The 21,706-nt window shown below is 45.1% G+C and overlaps 1 protein-coding gene across 7 annotated transcripts; it reads left to right on the top strand.

Annotated features, from left to right (window-relative positions):
- The first annotated feature begins 1,109 nt into the window (after window positions 1-1,109).
- On the top strand, window positions 1,110-17,933 carry LOC140723828 (uncharacterized). 7 transcript variants are annotated; one of them, XR_012097974.1, is made up of 4 exons: window positions 1,110-1,285; window positions 6,256-6,432; window positions 14,360-14,430; window positions 17,532-17,933. XR_012097974.1 is itself a non-coding variant. In XM_073038377.1 (4 exons), the coding sequence occupies exon 4, from the start codon at window positions 15,212-15,214 to the stop codon at window positions 16,553-16,555; it is 1,344 nt and encodes a 447-aa protein (XP_072894478.1). In that variant the 5' UTR covers window positions 1,110-1,285; window positions 6,256-6,432; window positions 14,360-14,430; window positions 14,812-15,211; the 3' UTR covers window positions 16,556-17,463. The 7 variants fall into 7 exon arrangements, 5 of the variants coding, with proteins under 5 accessions (XP_072894478.1, XP_072894480.1, XP_072894479.1 ...); XM_073038377.1 differs by lacking the exon at window positions 17,532-17,933 and adding an exon at window positions 14,812-17,463; XM_073038379.1 differs by lacking the exons at window positions 14,360-14,430; window positions 17,532-17,933 and adding exons at window positions 3,485-3,605; window positions 14,812-17,463 and having other exon boundaries at window positions 6,260-6,432.
- Window positions 17,934-21,706: the final 3,773 nt, after the last annotated feature.

Genomic DNA, 21,706 nt, shown 5'->3' with positions numbered 1-21,706 from the left:
ACAATATCGTCGACCGCCACCCCCCCCCCCCCCCCAAACAACCCTACCCGCACAACTGCGGAGGAGCCGATGTCACCAGTGTAGAGGCGGCCGCGTCGGGAGCAGCGGACACAACGGGCGACCCCGGAAGATTCACAGGTGAAGTGTCCCCTCACCTGGAAGGATGTTTGGACAACGGAGAGAGTTCGACCGTCCGGCCCTTTCACTGTGACACCCCGAACTCCACATCAAATCCGTCCAAACGAATCTGGGTGAACTTTAATGACCAATAAATATAAATCCTCTCAGCGATCAGCTGTCTGAGTGATTCCCTGACTCTGAGAGGCAGGGGTATCTATGGTCCACACTGTCAGGGTGTTGAGTTTACTAAGAGACAAAGACTGCAGGGACGAGAGGTTTTCTGTTGACTGATACACTGTGTGTGGACCCCGCTGGCAATTCTGGTGTTGTGACCCGAATCGAGACAAACACCACGCTGCCCACTCCACCAACAACACGGCACAGCCGGACACATAACAGGGGACTTTACATCCCACAACACTGGATTCCGTGATGAAACCCGTGATTAATGTTGTTGTCCCACCGAAAAATCCATTAAAGTGCTTTTAAATACGAGCTCTCCCCCACAGGTGACGTCACACAGCTCCCCCCCCCACTCGCCTGACGTCACACATGGGCTCCCCACACCGGGATCTGCCCTGACGGGCGCGGTGTGTTACGTCACCCACGTGCTGCTGTGCTCGAGCTTTATCGGTTTAACGGCTGGGCTAATAATTAAGTGTTTATAAACATAGACTGATTTAACTGAAACCTGCACATTTCCTGTGTGGGTCTGAATTGTGTGATGGGATGGGATGGGAATCGAAATTATAACTCTGAGAACTCTGTGAACTGGGGGTGGCTGAAAAGGGATCGGGGAAGATATGGAGGGAAAAAACTAAATACGTGTCTGGTGTAAATCTGGAAATAATATAGGGAAATAATGAAATAATTTGGGAAATGCGGCGGTGGGTCGGGCAATATGTGAAGGGGGTGGAACAGTCACCGAGTCACGTGATCCTGTTTACCGCAGATCGTCAGCATTTTCCGAGGCTCCGCCCAACGCCGGTGACGCAATAAGCAGATTGCGCATGCTCACATTCCCGGGAACGGCAGTGTTGTTGTTTCGTTCTTTGTGAAAGCGGGACGGCGGTGAGATCGGGATCGGGAGGGGGTTCTCGCCCCCTTGGACGGGGAGCCGGAGACGGATTATTCTCTGCGGGGCAACACCAACAATTTCCCTTCGGTGAGTATTGAAGCCGGTCCCGAGCGGGGATGTCTGACGTTGGGTAGTGAGTTCACTTTCCCGAACTCAAACAAGAGAAAATCTGCAGATGCTGGAAATTCGAGCAACGCGCACAAAATGCTGGAGGAACTCAGCAGTCCGGGCAGAATCTAGGGGAAGAATACAGTCGACATTACCGGCCGAAACCCTTCGGCAGGACTGGAGAATAAAAGGTGGGGGTGGGGAGGGAGAGAGAAACACAAGGTGTTCGGTGAAACCTGAAGGGGGAGGGGATGAACTTTCCCGAACTGGCGGCCTCGCCTCGGTTCCTTCACTGAATCTGCCGGGGTCGGTCCGGGTTGTGAGACCTTCACACCGAACCGTCTGAGATGAGCCGCCGCTCAGCCCGTTGTTTTGGTCCGATTAGCAGGATGTCGTAAACATGTTTCTATATTGTTAATGACAGAGAATCGTATAATTTGTGTTCCGTGTGTTATCTGAATGTACTTGCCTGTGATGCTGCCACAAGTCAGTGTTTCTCTGTACCTGTACCTTCCCGTACTTGTGCACTTGGCAATAAATTCAACAGGACCTGAGAAATCTCAGTGAGATTTGATTAGTGATGATCATCTTGGCAGCTCGGTAGGTCGAATGTATGAGACAGTACACTGTTAAATGCAAAATCCTGAACAGTGTTGATGATCAGAGGAATCTTAGAGTCCAAGTTCATCGCTCCCTGAAAGAGACTGCACAGATTGATCGGGTCGATAAGAAGGCAAATGGCATGGTTGTCTTTATTAGTTGAAGCACTGAGTTCAAAAGTCATGAAGTTGTGTTGCAGCTTTACAAAGCTAGCTGGACCACATCTGGAGTGTTTCATACAGTTCTTAATTAGTTTTAATTAATTAGTTTTGCTACAACAAGTGTATGGGACATTGGAAAAAAAGTTGAATTTCCCTATGTGGATGAATAAAGTATCTATCTATCTATCTATCTGGTCGCCCCCATTCTCGGAAGGATGTCGGGGCTTTGGAGATGGTGCAGAAGAAATTTACCAGGATACTGCTTGGATTAGAGGGCATGAGCTATAACGGGAGGTTGGACAAACGTGTTGTTTTCTCTGGGGTGAGACTGGATAGATGTTTATAAGATTACCAGAGGATTAGAAGCAGTGTCTCAGAAGGCAGCGTCCAATGTTAAGGAACTCCGGCACCCAGGGCTGCCCTTTTCTCAATGTTACCATCAGAGAGGGAGATATAGAAGCCTGAAGGCACATACTCAGTGATTCAGAAACAGAATCTTCCCCTCTGCCATCTGATTTCCAAATGGACATTGAAACCTTGAACATGACCTATGCCTCTTATAATCTTATACACCTCTATCAGGTCACCTCTTATCCTCCGTCACTCCAAGGAGAAAAGGCCGAGTTCACTCCACCTATTCTCATAAGGCATGCTCCCCAATCCAGGCAACATCCTTGTAAACCTCCTCTGCACTCTTTCTAAGGTTTCCACATTCTTCCTGTAGTGAGGTGACCAGAAGTGAGCACAGTGGCGTGTGACCAGGGTCCTGTATAGCTGCAACATTACCTTTCCCTTCTAAACTCAATCCCACGATTAATAAAGGTCAATGCACCATACGTCGTCTTAACCAGAGAGTCAACCTGCATATCAGATTTGAGTGTCCTATGGACTCAGACCCCAAGATCCCTCTGATCCTCCACACTGTGAAGAGTCTTACCATTAATGCTATATTCTGCCATCATGTTTGACCTAATAAATTGAACAACTTCAAACTTATCCGGGTTGAACTCCATTTGGGACTTCTCAGCCCAGTTTTGCATCCTTTCAGTGTCCCGCTGTAACCTCTGACATCCCTCCACACTATCCACAACACCTCCAACCTTTGAGTCATCAGCAAATTTACTAACACATCCCTTTACTTCCTCATCCAAGTCATTTATAACAATTACAATGAGCAATGGTCCCAGATATACATACACTGTAATTGTTATTATTTTATTTTGTTTTATTTTTCTTCTATATTATGTATTGCATTGAAATGCTGCTGCAAAGTTAACAAAGTTTACACCACACACCGGTGATAATAAACCTGATTATGAATCTATGTGGACAGATGATATATTTTTCTGGGGGTTGAAATGTCTAATACACTTAAGGTGAGACGAGATGTAAGCAGCAAGTTTGTCTCTTTCCACAGAGTGGTTGGTAGCTGGACTCTCTGCCTGGGGTGGGAGACCCCACCAGTCACGTGATCCTGTTTGCCCCTCCCATTTATCCACAGATGTAACAATCTCTTCGCTCATGCTCACTGTCTCCAGGTGGGTGGTGTTTTCCTTTCTGCTCAGTACTGAAGCGGATCGTCTGTGGGATTGGGAAAGGGTCCTCCCCTCCTGGGTCAGGAAGCCGTGGTCAGATCGGGAAAGGGTCCTCCCCTCCTGGGTCAGGAAGCCAGGGGTCAGATCAGGAAAGAGTCCTCCCCTCCTGGGTCAGGAAGACAGGGGTCAGATCACAGTCTGCAGGCCAAAGATATCGTTTTCCCATCAGTGAGTATTGAGACCGATCCCGAGTGGGGAGATCCGATGTTAGCCGTGAGCGCCGAACTGAGGGCCAATTACTCATTTATTTTCTAATTATCTGGGCTCTTCAAAAAAATGTGGATTTCACTTAATCTGCATTGAACGATCCAAACCAGGAGCCCAGGCTGTTTATTTCCACAGAGTTGAAATTAGAGACCCACCAACAGGTCACGTGAGGCTGTTTAATGCAGATCTACCCCGCCCTCTGGTTTGTGAATCATGATCATGCGGTGTGTGGTCAGAGTCCCCGGATGTGAGGTTATGCTTCCTTCGTGTTGTGTTGGGAAATCTGATGTTGGCCCCTGAGTCACTTTAACTTCCCTCAATTCCTGAGGCTCCTTGCATTTGTCCTGGAGCTTTATGGCTGTTGTCTTCTCCCGGATTGGGGTGGGTGGGAAAGAACGACCCAGGTCGTGGGGATCTTTGCTTTCACTATCTGCTTTCCTGAGGGTCGGGAAGTCTAGGGTGAGAATGGTTTCTGTGATCTGCCGATCTGGATCCAAAGGTCTCTGCCACTCCTCGCAGTCACGGGCGGAGCAGTTACCATGCAAAGCGTGAAGTGTCCGAATGGGAAACTTTCTATGGTGTGTTGATAAAAATCTGGTGAGGGTCAGATATGCATCAACTATCTGGGTCAACCTTGGTCCACCCTGTATCATACCTCTGCAATGATATATATCGGCAATCTTTCTTGTCTTCATTGTGAAGTATTCTTTCATCCTCACTGAGTTATTTCCTGAATCATTTTTTGTCAGCTGGAAAGTTAGAGGGTCATCAGGTACCAGTTCTGTTGTGGATTGGTGTGGGAGTGCTAGTTTTTGAACTGTGACTGGCTGACACACTGCATCATTTTACAATCAGCAAAGAGTACTGGGAGAGTTGCCGCTTGGACTCTAGTCCTGTGTTGGCTTTGACTTTGGTTAGTGCTTCTACAGATGGGGCTGAATGGTCGTCCTTCTGCAATGAAGCAGAAATTTCGAGCAGCTGGACATTGGTTGTGGGGAAATCCCCGATTGCACTACCCAGTGTGAGATGGGAGGACAATGTGTGAGACTCTCAGGGTCGGTGAGTGGCAGATTAAGCTGTGTGATTCTGTGAGATTGGGTCCTGGGATATCATAGTTTTTGATCCAGGTAAAATGGATGCGAGGATCGAGCTGCTTGTGCTTATGAGGTGTTGAGCAAGTATTTCTGGTCTGGGAGCAGATATTTGTTTTTGGAGTTCCTTTGGAAGCAATGACTGCCAGTCTGAGGAGAGGATGAGTTCCCATTCCATTCTCACAGGGACAGGTTATGAGTAAATGGGCAGTTCCATTTTTACAACAGTAGAAATAGACCCGTGAGTTTGGTGTTCAAACTGTGTTTGGAAATCTCCCCTCACTGTCACCTGTCTGTCACTCGGTGCAAATCAGGCAGAATCTCAAGTTGCAGGAGATCTGCAATAAAAACTGAAAATGTTTGAAGTCATTCTGATGAAACATTATTGGCCTGAATTGTAAAGTTTGTTCCTCTCCCAAAGCTGTTCCTTACTTGCTGAGCATTTCTGATAATACTAGTTTCTTTTTATTACATTTACCTTGGAATGGTTTATATTTCCTGAAATTAACCTGGAAATGGAAATGGCTCATTCTGTGCTAGTAGAACAGTACAGAAACCACAACTTACCCTGTATATTATCCTGGTACCAATTTATCTCTTATTCCTGGAAATGTGTTCAGTACAGTTGCTGCTAACATGGTTTACTAGAATAATCTCAGGAATAATCGATGTTATGTATGAGGAGCATTTGATGGTTCTGGACCTGTGCTTAATGGAGTTCAGAGGGACGGTGGAGGGATGTATGGATAAGTAAACCTACTGAATGCTGAAAAGCCTGGATACAGTGGACATGGAGAGGATGTTTCCATTAGACAGGGAGTCTGTGATCTGACAGCACTGTCTCTGAATAAAGATGCTTCCCTTTAAAACTGAGATGAGAAGAATTTTTTGGCTAAAAGATGTCTGATCTGTGGAATTTGTTGCTGCAGAGATTGGTTGAGACTGCCATTTGGGTATATTTATGACAGAAATTAATATATTCATGATTGGTGAGTAGCTCAGGATTACAGGAGGAAGGCAGGAACATGGTGTTGGAATAAAAGTCAGCCATGGTTAAATGGTGAGGCGGACCAGATGGATCGAATCACATAATTCTGTTCCTGACTGAATGATGGCTCCTTCTTATCCCATATCATTTAGTGATGTGTGAGGGACAATAAAAGATTGTTCACTGAGATTATTATATCTGCCTTCAATGTTTAAATTTCAGTGAGTTTTGTTCTTAGTAACATTAAGCAGAAATGTTTGGTTCTCCTTTTTAATGTTAACATGCTTCATTATCTCTCTGGTTAAAGTTAGACCTGCGGTGAGAGGTTTATTGGAAGAAAAACCCCAACTGGAAGCAAACCACAGCTGAAGACGAGGGAACAGCAACAAGTGAACTGGCCTGAGGACTGAGAACAGCAACTGGAGAGAACAGTTCTGCATCAAGAGACTCAGAGTTCCCAGTGATTCAGTCATGAGAAAGTTTGGTGAGTCTCATTTACTCAAACAGAGGTCCTTTGGACATTACATACCTGTAAAAAGTAAGCTTGGAAATAGTTAGAGGGAGACTGAATGTGCCCAGAATAACCAGTTATGCTTCTGTCAGACACAGTTGCAATCAGTCCCGGTCTGGTAATGTGCTTCTAGCAGCCCAGCCCTTTAAGACCACTCCCATTCTGTCGAAGTCGAATCCGGATTAAGTCACTCAGAGACCGTATAGTACAAACTCTTTATTCCAAGCACCTGGGGCTTACTCAGTTAGTCACTCAGTTGGGAACAGACTGTGACTGTTCCCACCCAATCCACGAATTCCCCTCACACCACAGATATATCTGTCCAGATACTCCCCACACAGGACAGGCTGGAGCCAAAAGATGTTTACTATGACAGCCCCTAAAGACGTTACAAAATAGTCATAATGACTTGCACACACAGAACAGACTGAAGCTGTCCTATCTCTACACATGAGTGCACAAGGAGAGAAGCATCCTGAAACCCTAGCTAGCTACCCTGAAGAAGAAATATGGCTCAGCACGGCTTAGCACATTGGTTGATCATCAGAAGTTTCTTTCAGAAAAACAGGCTGCTATTGTTTAACAAAGTGTTAACCCTTTTACATACTTTATCGTTCCCTCCTTTAGATCATTACATGATCAACAAAGCAGTAACTTTTTACAGAGAAAGCAACCGAGTAGATCTTTGACTTCTCAGTGGGCAAAAACGGCATACATCAGTAATTATAACAATGATATGTACAACCATTTGGACATAATGCAATATCATGCCCCACATATTACCGACAGGTCTTCGAAGATCACCATTTCGACCCTTCGGTGAACCCGTGTACATCCTGCCCTACTCTCTTGATGCTGTCAGTCTCCTTGGCTGTGTGCTTGGAGAGGGATGTAACGTTAGTGGACTCATCAGGGACATAGGCGCAGCATTCTGTGTCAATAATAGCACAGGTTCACCCTTTCTCAGCTGGGATAAAATCTAAAGCTGTACAATTCTGTACGACTGTTTGCCGGACTGCAATCATTTCAGTGGATATTTCTGTTACTTGGGCCTGTGTTTCTGTCAGGGCCCCTGCAGTATTGTTGCCAGCTCCTCAAGTGCTTGTAGCCAAATTGATTATCTCTCGTGAATTCCTGGTTACTCCATAGGAGAGAAAAGCGATCATCCAAAATCTCTCAGTCTCAGTTATTCCTCTCCGCTGCTGGGCTCCTGCAGGAATGGCCAAGATGCATGTTTCCCGGCGTAGGAAGTTCCGTTTGGTGGGGGCCTGAGATACCATCCCTCAAAACATTGACAGCCACAGTCATCTCGAGACTGGACCACAGTTCCTCACTCTCTTCCCTGGGTGTTATTTGAAAAAGCCCAGGCTGAGAGTTCCTCACTCTAGTTGAGCAGGATTACTGACTTTTGAATCATACTTTTACCATACTGAGGAATTTTGGCACAAACCCAGCAGGCCCCTGGTTCTACCTGCTTGGCCCAGTTGTGACAGAGAGACAGAAAGTTGTTAACATAGGGGCCCCTGGGTGCTGGGGTGAGCCCTCTTAAAGACATAAACACAAACACCACTGTTACGCACCCAGAACAGTTTAAATGAACCAGCAGCTATAGACCACACCTGGACTCTGGTTTTGATGTTAAAAGCACTGTCTTTATTAGTATCTACTTATAATATAACAAATTAAGCAAAATAATCAAAAGTTTAAAAGTGTTATGAGTACACATAAGTGTAAATATAACTCCAAAACCACTGAGCTCAGGGAATACCAAGCTGAAAGTCTTGAGATGGTAAAGTATGAAATTCAGTTCATCCACGGAATCAATGACGAGAGAGAGATATTTGTAATCCAAGGTGAATGTCAAGAGAAGGCAATTACGTTGAATTCCACAAATTCCACAGCGGTAAAAACAGGATAACAGTCGCCGTAGGTCTTATCCGTCGTTGTTCTAAATCCACATACGAATTATCATCAGAAGTAGCTTATCACAGGAGTACTGTCTTCAGAAGGAACTACCACCCAGGCAAGGGCTAACACACAGGTAGATTCTGCAAGGTACTCCCAATCCAGATCCAACACACAACGTATTACTGACAGTGATTTCCACAGAATATCCCTTCTCACAAGTGGTTACCACATAACACACCCGAATCCAGCTAAGGGTTAACAAAAGTGGTAGCCACGAGATACTCCAACAAAATCCCCATATGGATTATACGAATTATCACCAACAGTGATTGGTCACAGGGGTACCTCTTCAAGTGATTACCACCCCCAGGCAAGGGTTAGCACAAGTGGTCCTCACAGGATACTCCCAAACCAACAGATCCACTCCAATGGATCAAACAAAGTGACAATCACATATTCGGTATACGCTGGATCAATAGTCAACCCACCCTTGTGGGCATAGGTGACCTTTGGCCACTAGGCCCTTTGTTTCGAACCTTCCATCTTCTTTCTTTCTCTCCGGCTGACTGTGTTTGTGACTGTCCTTGCCTAAATAAAACAAGCTGCGAGCAAGTGTAAACATGCAAATAGTCAAAATAAACGTCAAATAGTTCTGCCCCCCTCTCTCTTAGTAAGAATCAAACAGGAGAGTATTAGTTCCGGGGTTGATCAGGATTTGAAAGTCAGGTCCCAATAATATGTCAAAGCTCGTCACATTCGATTTTGGTCATTGTCAGGCCAATCCATATTATTTGTATTAATAATGTTGGCTAACTTTGTAAGCATTGGAGCAGTAAATCATTATTAATGGGTATTTGTCCCCCCAGTTTAAAGGCTTGGTCTCCTGTGAAAGTGCTGTAGCAGGCCACAAATCACATCCAGGGTCAATATGCCAGACATGGGTTCGGAATCCCATGTTTCCCTATCAGTTCAAACTTTAGACTGATGTCCCTACCCTTCCCTCCTATCTGGGCCGGCCTTGGTTTGCTTACGTTGTTTTTCCTGCTCTCGTTTTCGGCGCCCATCCACCCATTCACGCTCCGCTTTTAGCGTCTCCCAACCTTTGGCGTTCCTTCTGCAGTACATACCTCTATCCCTTTCTCACATGCATTATTCCCCCAACTTGCTGATAATATACTGTTCCACTTTAAAGGTATGTCACATCCGGGATATTTTCCAGTTAGCCGAGGATTTCCTTCCACGCTGCTGTGTGGTGTTGGGAAATCATGTACAAGGCAAGTTACAGCAGTAGTTTGCCATTGCCTTCTGCTGGGTGAGTTGTTTTGTTCACCAGCTCTAACCCAGCACAGATGAAAGTGTGCAAGGGAGTCGGCTGGATTCGAACTCGGGACCTCTCGCCTCGAAGTCCAACACTGAAGCCACTAGGCCATCAGTGGCATAGCTGGCAAAGTTCCATTTTACATCTGCCTTTTCCTTCCATTCCCTTTTCAACAATTTCCACTTCTTTCCTCAGTTCTTTTTCCATATCAGATTTACTGCTTGTTCTCATGAGGTAATAACCCAGGCTCCCCCACCCCCCTCCATCCGTGGCCACATTTTGTTCCCCAATTTCTTACTCAGTTCTGCACTCATCATTTGCAAATTTTTTTCCTTGTCTGGAAAACTCTCACACAAAATTGTGTAGGGCTGCTCCTGGCACACTCGTATCAATCGACTGCAATTGACCGATTATCTCTAAGTAATTTATCGGGCACAAAGCCTCCTGCTCAATTAACAATCAGATAAATTTACCTGGCAGGCACCTCCTGCTCAATTGATGAATTTACCTGACTTGTCTGCTTCCTGCCCACTTAGTAAAGTTTACCCAGTAACGCCTCCTGGCCACTTAATAAACTTTATCCAATACTGCCTCCTGCCCACTTAGTAAAATTTTGCCTACCTTATATGAGTCTCCTGACAGATTTTTTCCCCGATCCTGTTAAGGTATGTGATCAGCCTTGGGCAAGGCACCGTACGTCCAAAGGAACTGACAGTGAGTGACAAATGTAAAATACCTATTGGGCACCCTGTCAGTCTCCACAGTCCCCAGAGTGGTTCAGCTGCTTACTCAGCCCGTCTGCTTGGTACTCTGTATATTGAGATCCTGTTCATGATGCCAAATGTTAAAGCTGAATCTGAATAAAACTCGAGAGACCAGCTTCTTATTGATACCACAGTTTATTGCACATTCTCCTGCAGGAGTTTGAGCCCCTGTTGTCAAAGGGAAGGCACGTAAGCACTGCCACTATCTGACAAGTCGACTGACTTGGGTTACAGCCGTATATTTATTCATAGTACACCCCATGCTTACAATTGCAAGATGTTATTTGAACTGGTACGCCCACCAAGTGTGTTGGTGCAAATCTTAATTACAAATCTTAATTGCAAATCTTAACAGAGTTTGCTATATCGAGGTTTTAATTATGGATGGATGTACTGTCCAGTCCTTATCAGTTATTCCCTTTGCAAGGCCCTGACTTAATTACACAGATGTTCATTCCTGCCCTTATCAGCAAGTCCTCCTCCCCTTACTCAAATGAGGGTACAATGTATAATGGTATCAACTAACAACGGTACAGTATACAATGTTATCATCTCTCAGTGTGTCTCTCTGCAAGCCACAGAGAACTGGTAATGAGCCTGTCCTGGCTAACCACTGAAGACAGTGTTTACTTCGGTTCAAATATTCCTATTCAGTCCCAATTATTCTTCTAGCCAGAGGTTACATATGTTCAAAATGAATTTTTTTATATATCTTCAATTCCTCAAGAGGGTTCAGGGGAAATATTTATGTCCAATATAGAAACTGGTGTTACCTGTATGTATTGTGACAATGCAGGAGGTGCTGGAGAATTTGCAAGTGGAAAGACTTGGAGTAATATTTGCAAATCTGACTTTTTAAAGCATAATTTAGCAAGCAAACCACATATGGACATGTGCAAAAGCTCTGGTGAGAAAATCCTTCATTACCCATTACAGGCCTGCTACATAGGTTGTGAGAGAGTGCAGATGAATTTGATCGAACTCGGGAGATCAAAGTACTTATCAACAGTGATTTGCGAGCTGTGAAAATAATTACCTCTCTGTATAAAATTCACTATGCACATGTCACTGGGTAAAAAAAATGCACAGTACATGATTTATGTGCACACTGGTCATTACAAATTAGAGGGGCATTGGTGGGAAGGTGGGGAGACCTCCAGTGTCCCTGATGTCCTCACCTACAAGATGTGCATCCAGCTGCAGCTTGTAACCCGGCACTTTAAGGAGTTGGAACTGGAAGTGTATGAATTCCGGATCATCCAGGAGTTGGAGGGGGTGATCGATATGACATGAAGAGAGGTGAGTTACACCCAAGGTGCAGGACACAGGAAACTGGGAGAGAGTCAGGAAGGGGAATGAGGTTAAATAGCCATCGCAGAGTACTCTTGTTGCTATCCCACACAACAATAGGTGGAACACTTCAGAAACTGTTGGGGGGGGGGGGTGGGAGGGTAAATTACCTGACAGAGAAAAGTCAAAGAGGTGATAGTGAATTCATTAGTTAGGGGAACAGTACAGGAGGGGACTAATATCCTAGTGGTAAGGCTTGCTAGTGCTAGTGTGGGTGGAGAGGGTGATGTGGTTAAAATAAGTTGCAGGGGAAATGGGAGCCAGAATGACAGAACAGATAGTGGAGAGGGTGAATTGAATTGAAGTGACTTTATTCGATACATCCTTCCTACACATGAGGAGTAGAAATCTTTACATTACATCTTCACCAAAATGTGCAATGTGTAATTAATAGTAATATATAATAGATAGTTTGTAGATAGGACAGTCAATATAACATTGAAATGCTATTGTATCAGCATGAATTAATCAGTTTGATGGCCTGGTAGAAGATAATGTCCCAGAGCCTGTTGGTACTTTTGCTGTGATACCGTTTCCTGAATGGTAGCAGCAGGAACAGTTTGTAGTTGTGGTGAATTTGGTCCCTGATATCCTTTGGGCCTTTTGACACACTTGTCCCTGTAAATGTCCTGAATAGTGGAAAGTTCACATCTACAGATGCGCTGGGCTGTCTGCACCACTCTCTGCCATTTCCTGCAATTAAGGGAAGCACAGTTCCCATACCAGGCAGTGATGCAGCCAGTCAGGATGCTCTCAATTGTGTCCCTGTAGAATGTCCTCAAGAGTTTGGGTCCCCGTCCCCAAGTTGTTCAACCATCTGAGGTGAAAGAGGTGCTGCTGTGCTCTTTTCACAACACAGCCGGTATGTACACACAATGTGAGATCCTTGGTAATATTTATGCTGAGGAATTTAAAGCTGTTCACCTTCTTAAACCCAGATACATTGATGTCAACAGGGGTTAGCCTGTCTCCATTCCTCCTGTAATCCACAATCAGCTTTGTTTTTGTGACAATGAGGGAGAGTTTGTTTTCTTGACACCAGTCAGATGTTGTTCAGACCTCAGATAGAGTCAGCAATCAAATGGTTGAGCATAGTGTGATGAATGTGCTGAGCTGTGTATATCACAATGCAAGAAGCATCTTAGGAAAGCCCAATGAGCTCAGGACAGGGAATTATGATATTGTAGCTATTATTGGAATTTGGTTGCACCCAACAGTCTGAGGGATTTAGAGGAACAACTTTGTAGAGAGATTGCGGACCATGCCAATAAACAAAGGTTGATTCAGTAAGTGATTTTAACTTTCCATATATTGAATGGGACTCCCATACTGTAAAAGGACTAGATGGGGTAGAGTTTGTCAAATGTGCCCTTAATCAGTATGTAGAATCTCTGATATAGAAGTGAACAATAAGCTGTTAGGAAATGATCCAGGGCTGGTGACAGAATTTGTGATCATATTGCTATGAGATTCAAAGTAAAGGTGGAAAAAGAGAGGTCTGGATTACGGGTTGAGATTCTAAATTGGAGAAAGGTCAATTTTGATGGTATCAGAAACATCTGACAAGTGTGGTTTGGAACAGGCTCATTCCTGGCAACAGAGTTCTTGTAAGTGGGAGGCCTTCAGAAGTGAAATTTTGAGGATGTGGAGATTGTATGTGCCTGTCAAAATAAAAGTTGAAAAGTTACAGGTGCAGGGAACCTTGCTTTTCAAGAGATATTGAGGCCCCGGATATTTTTGTTCCTCCAAATGCCTCAGACTGTTGGGTGCTACCAAGATCCATTAATGACTACAATATCAGGATTCCACGCCCTGAGCTCATCTGGCTTTTTTTTTAAAGTTGTCTGCTGTTGGTTTCTAAAAGATTCCCAATAGTCTTTGCTCTTTTGTTTGCCCTCTCTTTGGCTTTTATGTTGGCTTTGGCTTCTCATTTCAGTCACGGATATGTCCTCCTGCCTTTCCAATGCTTCCACTTCTTTGGGATGTATCGATCACTCAGCTCCCGAGTTGCTCCCAGAAACTCCAGCCATTGCTGCTCCGTTGTCACTCCTACCTTTTCCCATCCAAACAAGTTTGGCCAGCTTCTTTGTCACAGAAACATGGAGAAGTTCAGTCCAGAAACAGGATATTTGGCCCATCTAGTCAATGCCAAAAAACATTTAAGCTGTCTAATGCAAATACCTGCACCAGGACCATCACCCTCCATACCCCTACCATCCAGGCTCCCATCCAAACTTCCTTTAAATGGTGAAACCGAGCTCATTTTCACTACTTATATTCATCTCATTCCACACTGTCACGACCAGTGAAGAGCTTTTCCACATGTTCTCATTAAATTTTCACCTTCCCCACTTACCCATGACCTCTGGTTGTCATCCCACACAACTTCAGTGGAAAAAGCTGCTTGCATTTATCCTATCTATACCCTCATAACGTTGTATACTTCTAAGAAATCCTCAAAGCAGTGTACATTTTCCTTGTTTATGTTTTGAGCCGTTTTTAGGTGTATAAGATGATGAGGGGCATTGATCGTGTGGATAGCCAGTTTTTTTTTCCCCAGGTCTGAAATGGCTAACACGAGAGGACATAGTTTTAAGGTGCTTGGAAGTAGATACCGAGGGGATGTCAGGGGTAAGTATTTTACACGGAGATTGGTGGGTGCGTGGAATACACTGCCGGCTATTTGTGTGAGAGTGTTTCAGTTACTGTGGGGCCAGGCACCAATGCAGCTCAGTGGGAACAGGGAATAATACCAATGGAGAGAGTCAAACTGAGCCAAGTCACAGATTGGAGATGGCAGAAATGCCCCATTCTTAGAGAGACAGGAAGAGCATCAGAGCGTTCAATGCTCATTCCAGATACCAGCACTGTGCCCAGTTAGAAGATGATTTCTCCATCCAAGTTGTGTTGAACTTCACTGTAACAGTGTGATGTCAGTTCACACCTTGACAACTCATGTGATCTGAAATGTTGTCCTGCACCCATTGATGGATTTTTAAAATCTTTTTACAGGTTACAAATGACAAGAAATTTGTCTACGGAAATCTCGAATATAGTTTTGCTGTCTCTGTCCAGATATTTAAGAAATGGAGCAAGGGATTCACTCGATCATCCTTCCTGTTCAGACTGTGGGGAGGGATTCACTCGGTCATCTGACTTACTGGCATGTCCATCATTTTAATCAGGGGGGAAACCATTCATCTGCTCAGACAGTGGGAATGGATTCAGTCAGTCATTTCAACTGAATGTATATCAGCAAGTTTACACTGGGCCAGGCCATTCACCTGTGCTGTGTGTGAGAAGGGATGCAGTCAGTCTTCCCACCTGTGGACACACCAGTCAGTTCACACTGGGCAGAGGCTGGTCATCTGCTGAATTTATGGGGTAAGGATTCACTCGGTCATCTGTCCTAATGGCTCACAAGCGAGTTCTCACCGGGGAGTGGCCGTTTACCTGTTCGGACTGTGGGAAGGGATTCACTTGCTCATCTAAACTGAAGATCCATCAAAGAATTCACACTGGGGAGAAACTGTTTACCTGCTCAGACTGTGGGAAGGGATTCACTCAGTCATCTGAACTGAAGGTACATCAGAGAGTTCACACTGGGGAGAGGCCGTTCACCTGCTCAGTCTGTGAGAAGGGATTCACCACATCATCTCACCTACTGATTCACCTGTCAGTTCACACTGCAGTGAGAGATTTCACCTGCTCAGTCTGTGGGAAGACATTCACTCAGTCATCTAACCTTCAGAGACACCAGCAAGTTCACACTGGGGAGAAGCTGTTCACCTGCTCAGACTGTGGGAAAGGATTCACTCGATCATTCAACCTACAGAGTCACCAGCGAGTTCACACTGGGGAGTGGCTGTTCACTTGCTCAGACTGTGGGAAGGGATTCACTCAGGCATCTCACTTACGGAGACACCAGTCAGTTCACACTGGGGAGAAGCCATTCACCTGCTCAGTCTGTGGGAAGACATTCACTCAGTCATCCAACCTACAGACACACCAGCGAGTTCACACTGGGGAGAAGCCGTTCACTTGCTCAGACTGTGGAAAGGGATTCACACAGTTAGGTAGCCTACAAACACACCAGTTAGTTCACACTGGGGTGCGGCCGTTCACCTGCTCAGACTGTGGGAAGAGATTCACCACATCATCTCACCTAGTGACTCACCAGTCAGTTCACACTGCAGTGAGGGATTTCATCTGTTCAGTCTGTGGGAAGAGATTCACTCAGTCATCTAACCTACAGAGACACCAGCAAGTTCACACTGGGGAGAAGCTGTTCACCTGCTCAGACTGTGGGAAAGGATTCACTCGATTATTCAACCTACAGAGTCACCAGCGAGTTCACACTGGGGAGAGGCTGTTCACCTGCTTAGACTGTGGGAAGGGATTCACTCAGGCATCTCACCTACGGAGACACCAGTCAGTTCACACTGGGGAGAAGCCATTCACCTGCTCATTCTGTGGAAAGACATTCACTCAGTCATCCAACCTACAGACTCACCAGCGAGTTCACACTGGGGAGAGGCCGTTCACCTGCTCAGACTGTGGAAAGGGATTCACACAGTTAGGTAGCCTACAAGCACACCAGTTAGTTCACACTGGGGAGCGGCCATTCACCTGCTCAGACTGTGGGAAAGGATTCACCACATCATCTCACCTAGTGACTCACCAGTCAGTTCACACTGCAGAGAGGGATTTCACCCGCTCAGATTGTGAGAATGGATTCACTCATCTGATCAGCTAACACACCAGTGAGTTCCACTGGGGAGAGGCCGCCAACCTGCGAATGTGGGAAGGCATTCACACGATCATCTCATCTATTAAAACACCAGCGAGTTCACACCACAGATCATCTGCTCAGGCTTTGGGAAGAGATCATCTCAACCGTCTCCACCAAGGCTGCATCATTGTGTTCCACTGGGGAGAGGCCGTTCACCTGCTGTGAATATGGGAAGGGATTCACTCAGTAATCTAACCTTGTAACACACGACCGGGTTCACATTGGGGAGAAAGTTTCAATAAGCTGTAGGCTGGATATTTTTCTATCCCCATTGCTGAATGCAATTGCGAGAGTGACTGGGGGAATCTAGTACAAGAGGGCATGGCATAAGGTTTGCAGGGCGCCCATTCAGAACAGAGATGCGGATAATTTTTTTTGTCAGAGGGTGGTGAATCTATGGAATTTGTTGCCACGGGCAGCAGTGGAGGCCAAGTCATTGCATGTGTTTAAGGCAGAGATTGATAGGTATCTGAGTAGTCAGGGCATCAAAGGTTACGGTGAGAAGGTGGGGGAATGGGACTAAAGGGCAGATTGGATCCACTCATGATGAAATTGTGGAGCAGACTCGATGGGCCGAATGGCCGAATCTGCTCCTTTGTGTTATGGTCTTATGTGATTTTCTTTCTCATGTGTGTTATTCCTGTTCCTCCTTCTGTCCAAGGTCGTGTTAATCTCAATGGGTTTGAGTGTAAGTAGTTTTTTCTAAACTTGTCATTTCAGTTCTTACTTATCTTTGTAAATTTTACTGATTGAAATGGGACTAAGATATTTCCATTAAAAAAAGTCAATGTCGGTATTGATGGAAGTGTTTATTGCCTTTGTTGTATTTGTTAACTATTGAGCTCTGTTCGGCAGTTTTTTAAAGCCTTGAAATAAATTTTGCCAAAGGTTTTCCCAATATTCCACTACTTTCTGTTGTTTTTGCTTGTTGGTTTTTCAGATACGTGGTTATCACGAGTCCCGGTGAAGGGTCACGGCTGGAAATGTTGATTCCCATCCATAGATGCTGCCTGACCTGCTGAGCTTCTCCAGCACTTTGTGTGAATTGTGTGAAATAACAAGCCGGCCGTGGGGTTGTGTGGCTCTGTTGGTAAAATATTAAATAAAATCATTAGATAACAGGTGGCATAGGGTTGGGCAGTGTGGAAACTGTGGGTAGAATTAAGGAACAGCAAATGTACAAAAAAATCCTTGATGGGAATTGTATAGTGACCCCAAAACAGTATGTGGTGCACAAATTACAATGAGAGATAGAAAATGAGTGCCACAAGGGCAATGTTACAATAGTCATAGGGGATTGTCATGTAGGAGATTAGGAAAATCAGGATGGTGTTGGTCTCAAGAGGAGGAATTCCTAGAATGCCTACAAGATGCATTTTTTTTTAGAGCAGCTCGTGGTTGAGCCCACTTGGGGATCAGCTATTTTGGATTGGGTGTTGTAATGAACCGGAATTAATTAGGTCACTTGAGTTCAAAGAACCCTTCGGGACAAGTGATCTTAATATGATCAAATTCACCCCGACATTAGAGAAGGAGAAAGTAAAGTCAGATATGAATAAAAAGAGAATTATAGAGGCCTGAGAGAAAAATTGGTCAAAATTGATTTGGAAAGAACACGGGCAGGGATGAAAACAGAGCAGCAATGGCTGGAATTTCTGGAAGCAATCTGGAAGTGACGGGATATACACATCACAAAGAGGAAGTAGTATTCTAAAGGTAAGGTGACAAAACCGTAGCTGCTAAGAGAAACCAAAGACAACATAAAGACCAAAGAGGGCACAGAACAAAAATTACTAGGCAGTTAGAGAATTGGGAAGTTTTAAAAATGAACAGAATGCAACCAAAACCATTAAGAAGGAAAAGATGGAATACACAGATGAGCTAGCCAGTAATATTAAAGAGGATACCATTTTTAATTTCAGGTACATATTGTGTAAAAGAGAGACAGAAATGGATATCAAACCACTGGAGAATGATGCTGGAGAGGGAATAATGGGGTGAGGGTGAAAGGTGATGGCTGATGAACTGAATAAGTATTGTACTCACTCTTATCTGTGGAAGGCACTGGCAGGAATATGGAAGTCCCAAATGTAAGTGGTCAGAATGTGTAAAGTTACGTTATTCGGGAGTAAGTAGAAGGAAAGGCAATGGGCTGTGATTTTTTTTACTGGAAGGAGAAATCGATATTCATGCCTTCAGGTTGGAGCTACGCAGGTGGAATATGATGTGTTTCTCTTCAACCCTGAGGCTGTCAAGTGGAGCAACTCCAGCCATTGCTATTCTGCCATCATCCCTGCTAGTGTCCCTTTCCAATCAACTTTGGTAAGCTCTTCTCCAGTGCCTCCATAGTTCCCCTCACTCCACCAATAATAATGCATCTTGTTTTACCTTTCCCCTCTCAAAGTGAAGGGTGAATTCAGTCATGTTATTATCACTGTATCCACATGCTCCCTTTACCAAAAGCTCCCCAATCAAATTTGGTTCATTCCAGAATTAACTTTTCCCTAGTGGGCACAATTGCAAAGGGAAGGTAGGTCACATCCGGAATTTTCAACTTAGCAGGCGATTTCCTCTGACGTATTGGGAAATTGTGTGCTAGGCTAGTTACAGCAATGGCTTGCCATTGTTGTATTTGCCTTCTGCCGGGTGAGATTTTTTTTTTAAGAGATCACCAGCTCTTAACCCAGCACAGATGGGTGCCGGCTGGATTCAAACTCAGGACCTCCTGCCACTGATGCCACTACACCACCAGCCAGCTACACAATTCCAAGATGATCTAAAAGGCATCTCATTGGTATTTTCCAAATTCCCTCTCTTGAGATCAAGCACCAACCTAATTTTCACAATCTACCTTCACCCATCACACTCATGGACTATTTGTCTCACTCCCATCGGGGGTAGATACGCAGCGTCCTCACCAGGACTACCAGCCTCTGGGACAGCTCCTTTTCCCAAGCAGTAAAGCTGATAAATATCTCTGCCCACTTACCCATACTTCCACAACACCAAACACCTCTACTTTATCATTTCCTGTCTGTCACCTTATATGCAGGCATCCTATGCCGAGCGTCACTTTATGAACATACAATCAATCCATGCACAGTATATAAGCTGTGGATATATGTTGTTACTATTGTGTTTTTGTGCTGTATTGGAGCCGGAGTAATAATTATTTCGACCTCATTTACACGTGTCTGCTGGAAATGGAATTAAACAACCCTGAATCTTGAAGAAACATTTCAACAGGCTGCAGCGTCACATTTCTGTCTCTCAGCGTTATTGCGGCAGAGCGCCACCTGGTGACAATGGAGTCCACAAATCAGGGGGTCCTGTTATTGTGGTAAATCACCACCAGGTGGCAGTGTTGTCCACAAAAGGGAGAGGTTTACAGCAATAAGAAGGGGTGTAGGGGCTGGAAGCCAACTGCAAGTGGATGAAGTGCCAGACCTGCCCATAACCTCTCTCCTCATCACTAGTCAGGGTCCCAAAATGTCCTTCCATATGAGGCAACTTTTCAACATCGTGCTTGTTGGGGTCATCTACTGTTTTCAGTTTTCCAGGTGTGGCCTCCTCGACATTACTGAGACCCGATGTAGTCTCTGCATTCTGCACTCTGTCCCGATGGGATTCTGCAGATGTTGCGGATGCAGAGTAACATACACAAAATGTTGGAGGAAGTCAGGAGGTCAGGTAGCTTCTATAGAGGGGATAAAGCAAAACAGAGATTTCCTGCCGAGACCCTTCATCAGGACTGGAAGTGGGAAAAGCCGGAATAAAATGGTGCGGGGTGTGGAAAGAGTCCAAGCTGGTAGGTGATAGGTGAAGCCAGATAACAGTGAAGGTCAGTGGGTGGGCGGGGTGGGAGATGAAGTGAGAGGCTGTGAGGTGGTAGGTGGAAAATGCAAAGGACTGAAAAGAAGGAATCTGATACGATAAGAGAGCGGGCCATGGGACGAAAGGAAGTAAAAGAGGAACCAGAGGGAGACAATCCGCAGTGGGGAAGAGAGAAGTGTGGAGACAGAATGGAGGAGACGGGCCTGTGGGTTGATGAAAAAAAAGGTAGAGGTAGAAGTTAAAGATGTCGATGTTCATGTCATCAGGTTGTAAACTACCCGGATGTAATATGAGTTGTTGCTCCTCCAACCCGACAGTGCACTCGTCATGTTAGTTAAACAATGAACCGGAAGTGAAAGTGGAATAATAATTGTCCCCCGGGATCACTATTAAATCAATCCTCTCTCACCTTAAACCGGTGCCGTCTGGTTGTTGATTCCACAAAAATGGGGTAAAAGAAAAGTAAACATAGAAAACGTACAGCACAATAAAGGTCCTCCAGCCCACAAAGTTCTGAGGAACATGTCACGACCTTAGAAATTACTGGGCTTACCCATAGCCCTCTATGTTTCTAAGCTCCATGTACCTATCCAGTAGTTTCTTAAAAGACCCTATTGTAGCCGCCTCCACAATCGTTGCCGGCAGCCCATTCCACGCACTCACCACTCTCTGTGTAAAAAAACTTACCCTTGACATCTCCTTTGTACCTACTCCCCAGCAACTTAAACGTGTGTCCTCTTGTGGCAACCATCTCAGCCCTGGGAAAAAGCCTCTGACTATCCACACGATCAATGTCTCTCATCATCTTATAAACGTCTATCAGGTCACCTCTCATCCTCAGTCGCTCCAAGGAGAAAAGGCCGAGATCACTCAACTGCGCACATTCCCCATTTCTGTACACTCATAGTTTGGAACACCTGCATAACGTCACCTCAATCTCCTGCACTTCAAGGTGTGAAGTCCCAACCTGCCCAACCTCTCTCCAGAACTCAGTCCCTCGAGTACCGACACCATTCTCGTAAATCTTTTCTGCACTTATTCCAGCTTAGCGTCCTCTTTCCTATAACTGAATACAATAATCCAGGCGTGGATACCCTAACAATATGCTAACCCTAATGCAACCTCACCGGCCTCTTCTTCAGACCATGAGCCATGAGATATCAGACAGGGGCTGGTCAGTCAATCGAGTCTCCTCCGCCATTCGTTCCTGTCCAATTGATTATCTCTCAACCCCATTCTCCTGCCTTCTCCCCATAATCTTTCAACATCCATTTAAAATAC

Source organism: Hemitrygon akajei, unplaced genomic scaffold (genome assembly GCF_048418815.1).
Source record: "Hemitrygon akajei unplaced genomic scaffold, sHemAka1.3 Scf000139, whole genome shotgun sequence".
NCBI classification, from domain to species: domain Eukaryota; kingdom Metazoa; phylum Chordata; class Chondrichthyes; order Myliobatiformes; family Dasyatidae; genus Hemitrygon; species Hemitrygon akajei.
Note: the sequence above shows the minus strand (reverse complement) of the source record. Positions and strands in the feature narration are given on the sequence as shown.